This window comes from Cicer arietinum, chromosome 4 (genome assembly GCF_000331145.2).
Source record: "Cicer arietinum cultivar CDC Frontier isolate Library 1 chromosome 4, Cicar.CDCFrontier_v2.0, whole genome shotgun sequence".
NCBI classification, from domain to species: domain Eukaryota; kingdom Viridiplantae; phylum Streptophyta; class Magnoliopsida; order Fabales; family Fabaceae; genus Cicer; species Cicer arietinum.
The window spans coordinates 48,860,069-48,867,051 of NC_021163.2; the positions used below are offsets into that span (position 1 = coordinate 48,860,069).

At 37.6% G+C, this 6,983-nt stretch overlaps 1 protein-coding gene across 1 annotated transcript; it reads left to right on the forward strand.

Annotated features, from left to right (window-relative positions):
- Positions 1-2,992: 2,992 nt before the first annotated feature.
- On the forward strand, positions 2,993-5,365 carry LOC140920094 (uncharacterized). Its single transcript, XM_073367409.1, has 6 exons — positions 2,993-3,011; positions 3,106-3,722; positions 3,818-4,128; positions 4,613-4,840; positions 4,955-5,185; positions 5,281-5,365. The coding sequence occupies exons 1-6, from the start codon at positions 2,993-2,995 to the stop codon at positions 5,363-5,365; spliced, it is 1,491 nt and encodes a 496-aa protein (XP_073223510.1).
- Positions 5,366-6,983: the final 1,618 nt, after the last annotated feature.

Here is a 6,983-nt window from a genome sequence, read left to right on the forward strand (position 1 = left end):
CAAGCTTGGTTGGATGAGATTAAGAAGGCATTTGAAGTAGTGCCTTGTAGTGAAGAACAAAAAGTGGCATTTGCTGCCCATCTACTAAAGGGTGGGGCAGAGTATTGGTGGAGAAGTGCAAAGACTTATCTTCAGACTCAAGGAACCCATATGAATTGGGAACAATTTGAGGTGGCCTTTTTAGACAAGTATTATCCAAAAGGTGCCACGACACAAAAAGAGTTGGAGTTTGTGCACCTGCAACAAGGAGACATGTCTATAGCAGAGTATGTTGCTAAGTTTGAAGAATTGGCCAGGTTTTCTCCACATGCCCAGTATGCACCCACAGAAGAATGGAAGATAAACCAGTTTGAATGGGGATTGAGGCCTGAAATCAGAGGGAACATAGGCCATATGGAACTTACTAACTATTCTACTCTTGTACACAAGAGCTACATTGTTGAAGACAATTTAAAGAAAGTACAAGAGGAGAGACAAGTTAAGTGGCAACAAAAGAAAGAGTCTGAAAAATTTGGCCAGCAATTGAAGGTAAAGACTCCCCAATGGAAAGGAAAACAAGTACAAACCTCCAGTTCCCCAAGAACAAAGAAGTGTCTTAAGTGTGGCAGAGATCATGGTGGAGAGTGCTTGGTTGGAAAGCAAGTCAGCTACTACTGCAAACAGCCTGGTCATATGGCTCCTTTTTGTCCAATACGCCAAAAACAAGCAGAATCCAACCCAAACAAGTCTAACACTAGAAGGGTATTTGCTCTCAGTGCAAATAAAGGTATGAATCATAATCTAATAACCGGCATTGCATTCATAAATGAAATTCCTTTAATTGTCATGTGTGACACCGGTGCATCCCATTCTTTCATCTCTTCTGATTTTGTTTTGCAACATAATCTCCCTGTACTTGAAATGCCTTTTCCCTTAGTTGTAAGCACTGCATCTAAGAATTCAATAGAGACCTCCTTAGTATGTCACCAGTGTCCAGTCACCCTGTATGATAGAGTTTTTCTAATAAACCTAGTCTGTTTGCCCCTTAAGGGCTTGGACATCATATTAGGAATGAATTGGATGCCCGAGCATTCAATAACTTTGATTTGCCATGGTAGGAAAGTCATAATTCCTCCAGGAATTCCCCAACCAGAGGAAACCAAATACCGCTCCTTGACCAACAATTCTCTACTCTTCCAATGTCTGGCCAATGGGGTTCAAGGCGTACTATTATTACTATCTTCCAACTCAGGGTCTGAAATGGACTTGTCCAATATTCCTGTAGTCAATGAGTTTGAGGATGTCTTTCCACAGGATGTGACATCATTACCTCCTAAACGAGAAATAGAGTTCTCCATAGATTTTGTCCCTGGAGCAGGACCAATCTCCATTGCCCCTTACAGGATGTCCCCATTAGAATTGAGTGAGTTGAAAAACCAATTAGAGGACCTGATAACCAAGCAATTTATCAGACCAAGTGTGTCTCCTTGGGGAGCCCCTGTGCTCTTGGTAAAGAAGAAGGATGGTAGTATGAGATTATGCATAGATTATAGAAAATTGAATAAAGTGACCATCAAGAATAAGTACCCTATGCCCAGAATTGATGACCTTTTAGATCAATTAGGAGGAGCTACTGTGTTTTCCAAAATTGACTTGAGATCAGGGTACCACCAAATCAGAATAAAATCAAAGGATGTACCAAAAACTGCCTTTAGAACTAGGTATGGACATTATGAATTTTTGGTTATTCCTTTTGGTGTAACCAATGCCCCGGCTGTGTTTATGGATTACATGAATATAATTTTTAAGCCATACTTGGATAAGTTTGTGATAATATTTATAGATGACATACTAATATACTCTAAGACCCTAGAAGAACATGCAAGTCATCTTCAAATAGTGTTGCACGTACTTAGGGATAGAAAACTTTATGCCAAACCAAGCAAATGTGAGTTTTGGATGCCAGAAGTAAAGTTTCTAGATCATGTGATCAATAAGAAATGAGTGGCATTGGATCCCTCCAAAGTAGAGGCAGTGCTGAAATGGGAACATCCTAGGAATGTGACAGAGGTTATGAGTTTCTTAGGACTGGCGGGATATTATAGGAGATTCATTAGGAAATTCTCCCAAATTGCCCTGCTGTTGACCAGACTGACTAGGAAGGACCAGCCTTTTGTGTGGGATCAAAAATGTGAAAAGATTTTTCAGAATCTTAAGACCAAGTTAACCATTGCCCTTGTGCTAGCCATACCAGATCCAACCTTAAGATTTGAAGTGTATTGTGATGCATCCCTGAAAGGTTTAGGTTGTGTATTGATGCAAACAACCAAGTAGTGGCTTATGCTTCAAGACAACTAAAACCTCATGAGGGAAACTATCCCACTCATGACCTAAAATTGGCCGCCATAGTGTTTGCCTTGAAGATCTGGAGACATCATTTGTATGGAGCACAATTTGATATTTTCAGTGATCACAAGAGCCTAAAGTATCTCTTTGACCAGAGGGAACTTAACATGAGGCAAATAAGGTGGGTGGAGTTTTTGAAGGATTATGAATTTGAACTGAAATACAACCCAGGCAAGGCAATTGTAGTAGCTGATGTATTAAGCAGAAAATCCCTACATATGTCTCATCTGATGATCCAAGAACTTGCACTACTGGAAAACCTTAGAGACTTGAACCTAAGTATGACAATCCTCCAAGGGGAAATTCTTTTAAGTAAACTAGAAATAACTAGTAGCCTTAGAGAGCATATTAGGCAATCTCAAGGAATGGATGACGAATTGCAACATAGAAAGGACCAAGAAAGATTTACAAGGGCAAGAGATGGAACAATCCTATTTCAGGGAAGAATTTGGGTACCTAAGGATTCAGAGTTAAAGAGACTGATACTAGAGGAAGCTCACAAAAGTAACCTGACCGTCCATCCTGGATCTACCAAGATGTACCAAGACCTTAAGAAAAATTATTAGTGGCCAGGTATGAAGGTTGATGTGGCTACTTTTGTGGGTCAATGCCTAACTTGCCAAAAGGTGAAAATAGAACATCAGAGGCCAGCAGGATTGCTATAGCCTCTAGAAATACCTGAATGGAAATGGGACTCAATTTCCATGGATTTTGTTGTAGGTTTGCCACATACCCACACTGGGTATGATTCCATTTGGGTGATTGTGGATAGATTAACTAAGTCAGCTCATTTCTTACCAGTAAAGTCAAACTACAACACCCTGAAACTAGCCAAGTTATTCATTAAGGAAATAGTGAGGTTGCATGGGGTTCCTCTTAGTATCATATCAGATAGGCACCCTAAGTTTACCTCCATATTTTGGAAGGCATTTCAAAAGTTTCTAGGAACTAGACTACACCTTAGTACTTCCTACCATCCCCAGACTGATGGTCAAACTGAAAGAACCATTCAGACTCTGGAGGATATGCTGAGGGCTTGCATTTTAGAGGAAGGAGGAAACTGGGATACACACTTTCCTCTAGTAGAGTTTTCCTACAACAATAGTTACCATGCCAGCATTGGCATGACACCTTTTGAGGCTTTGTATGGAAGAAAATGTAGGACACCGTTATGTTGGTCAGAAGTAGGGGACAAGGGGATCTTAGGTCCTGAAGTTATCCAAGAGACCACTGAAAAGATTAAGGTAATTAAGGATAAACTAAAGATAGCCCAAAGCAGGCAAAAGAGCTATGCTGATATCAGGAGAAGGCCTTTGGAGTTTGAGGAGGGAGATCATGTTTTTTGAGAGTTACCCCCATTATTGGCATTGGAAGAGTGCTAAAGGTCAAGAAGCTAAACCCTCGTTTTGTTGGACCCTTTCAAATATTGCAGAGAATTGGTCCCTATGCATATAGAATAGCCTTGCCACCCAAACTATCTAATCTACATAATGTTTTTCACGTCTCCCGGTTAAAGAAATACATTCCTAATCCTCACCAAATTTTGAGTCACGAGTCTGTCCAACTCAAGTCAAATCTTACTTATGACCCAATGCCAATTCAAATTATAGATAGAAGTGTAAAAGTATTGAGAAACAAAGAAATCCCCCTAGTGAAGGTTGTTTGGGAAGGATCTTCTGTAGATGAAGCAACATGGGAAGCAGAGACAGACATGCAAATGGAGTATCTTACCTTTTCCAATAGGTAATCCTCTGAATTTTGAGGGAAATTTTTTTTTTTTTTTAAGTGGTGGAGGATGTAACAACCTGTTAATTATTAAAATTGTTAATTTAAAAAGTAAATAACTAGTTTATACATTAAAAAAAAGCATTATTGTAATATTTGGATAAACGAAGGGCAATGGCGTAATTTTCACAATATCTCTCCAATATCTCTCTACCACTTTCAGAAACCCACATTCCCGTTCCTTTTTCTTCTTCATTACCTGAGCACCCATCCTCCCATCCTCCCAATCTTCAACATCTCATTTTCCTTCATTTTTTTAATTGAATCAAACCCAAAAGCTTGGCAAAGCTCCTTAAACCCATTTTTAAACCTTGCATGTTGTAACTACTAACCGGTTTCAATCAAAACAGCCTGGTCATATGGCTCCTTTTTGTCCAATACGCCAAAAACAAGCAGAATCCAACCCAAACAAGTCTAACACTTGAATGGTATTTGCTCTCAGTGCAAAGAAAGGTATGAATCATAATCTAATAACCAGCATTGGATTCATAAATGAAATTCCTTTAATTGTCATGTTTGACACTGGTGCATCCCATTCTTTCATCTCTTCTGATTTTGTTTTGCAACATAATCTCCCTGTACTTGAAATGCCTTTTCCCTTAGCTGTAAGCACTGCATCTAAGAATTCAATAGAGATCTCCTTAGTATGTCACCAGTGTCCAGTCACCCTGTATGATAGAGTTTTTCTAATAAACCTAGTTTGTTTGCCCCTTAAGGGATTGAACATCATATTAGGAATGAATTGGATGCCCGACCATTCAATAATTTTGATTTGCCATGGTAGGAAAGTCATAATTCCTCCAGGAATTCCCCAACCAGAGGAAACCAAATACCGCTCCTTGACCAACAATTCTCTACTCTTCCAATGTCTGGCCAATGGGGTTCAAGGCGTACTATTATTACTATCTTCCAACTCAGGGTCTGAAATGGACTTGTCCAATATTCCTGTAGTCAATGAGTTTGAGGATGTCTTTCCAGAGGATGTGACATCATTACCTCCTAAAAGAGAAATAGAGTTCTCCATAGATTTGGTCCCTAGAACAGGACCAATCTCCATTGCCCCTTACAGGATGTCCCCATTAGAATTGAGTGAGTTGAAAAACCAATTAGAGGACCTGATAACCAAGCAATTTATCAGATCAAGTGTGTCTCCTTGGGGAGCCCCTGTGCTCTTGGTAAAGAAGAAGGATGGTAGTATGAGATTATGCATAGATTATAGAAAATTGAATAAAGTGACCATCAAGAATAAGTACCCTCTGCCCAAAATTGATGACCTTTTAGATCAATTAGGAGGAGCTGCTGTGTTTTCCAAAATTGACTTGAGATCAGGGTACCACCAAAATTATTTTGATCCAAAATCAGTTCACAATCAGTGCACACAACAACAAAACATATTCAAATACCATAAACAGTTCACACAATCAGTAGAACAGAAAACAGAACTCTGTAACTTAATTAACATATATGTAACTCTGTAACTCTGTAATTTAAAACCTAATTAACTACATTCAGATACATATATATAACCTAATTTACAGCCTAATTAACTACATTCAGATACATATATATAACTTGATTTACAACCTAATTAACTACATTGAGATACATATATATAACCTAATTTACAACCTAATTAACTATATTCAGATCCATATGCATGTTCATATATTGTGTCCTATGATCATATACATATAATAACTAACAGAATATACATAATATGCACTAGCTACCATATAATATTCAGATCCCTTGCCCAGCAGCAAGCTATTTCCCAGAAAATCAAATAATTTTCATGTCAAGCACGTACTGACACCATTCTTCCTTTAATTCCATCAGATCTTCCTCAGAATATGATGGACTGGAATTGGCAAAGTACTGCAATATAAAAATTGAACATATTATATTAAGTTAGTATCAAATATATAGATAATTTATATATGAAAATCATATAATGCAAATACCGTACCGTTTCTGGGATAATAGTTTTATTCTTCTCAACAATCTCCTTCATGAATCTCAATATGTAGTACCCACAGTCGATGTTATTTGTTTGACGAGGGCACTTTATTGAGATCCATGTAATGTTATTAGACTTCTGCTTCGACACTTTAGCACCTCTTTGAGCTCGATAAACTTTTAAGGCACTATCGAATGAATAAATGTGATTATTAGAGCATGAATATTTATATATATATATATATGTAAGAAATAAATGAATATTACTTACGTGTCGAGCATAGTCTTTATTTCGGGGTGATTGGTGTAATTGCCGTGCACGGGATCCAAATAGTATATCACTTCAGAGACCGCATTGATTGCAAATAGCACCCAATGTGCCCTACAACAACAAAAAATTGGTTAAGCAATTTTGTTTATAGACAACTAATAAATTAAATTCTCATCAATTAAAAAAGATAAAATTACGTACCCTGAATTATATGGTGCCAAGAACAATTTATCACTTTCTTTATTTCCTAAAAACATATCTACAATGTAGTTTTTTACATTCTCTGGATCGAGTTTCCACATCGACATCTTATGCGGAGACAAGAATGAGTATTTATTTGACAGTTTCCTCGTGCACACGACCTTCTCGTACAAAAACCTTCAATGAAAATTTTAAACTAGATTAATTACCAATACATTTAATTAATTACCAATAAATGCAATTAAAAGTATTTTTTACCTTATGTACAAACTCATTACAGTAGCACTGAGCTCCTTATGTTCGAGAAGTTCGTATATGTGCTCCTTTTCGAGATATTCAACATACTCATCTCCAAATATATCTTTATTCATGTGTATGATGCGCG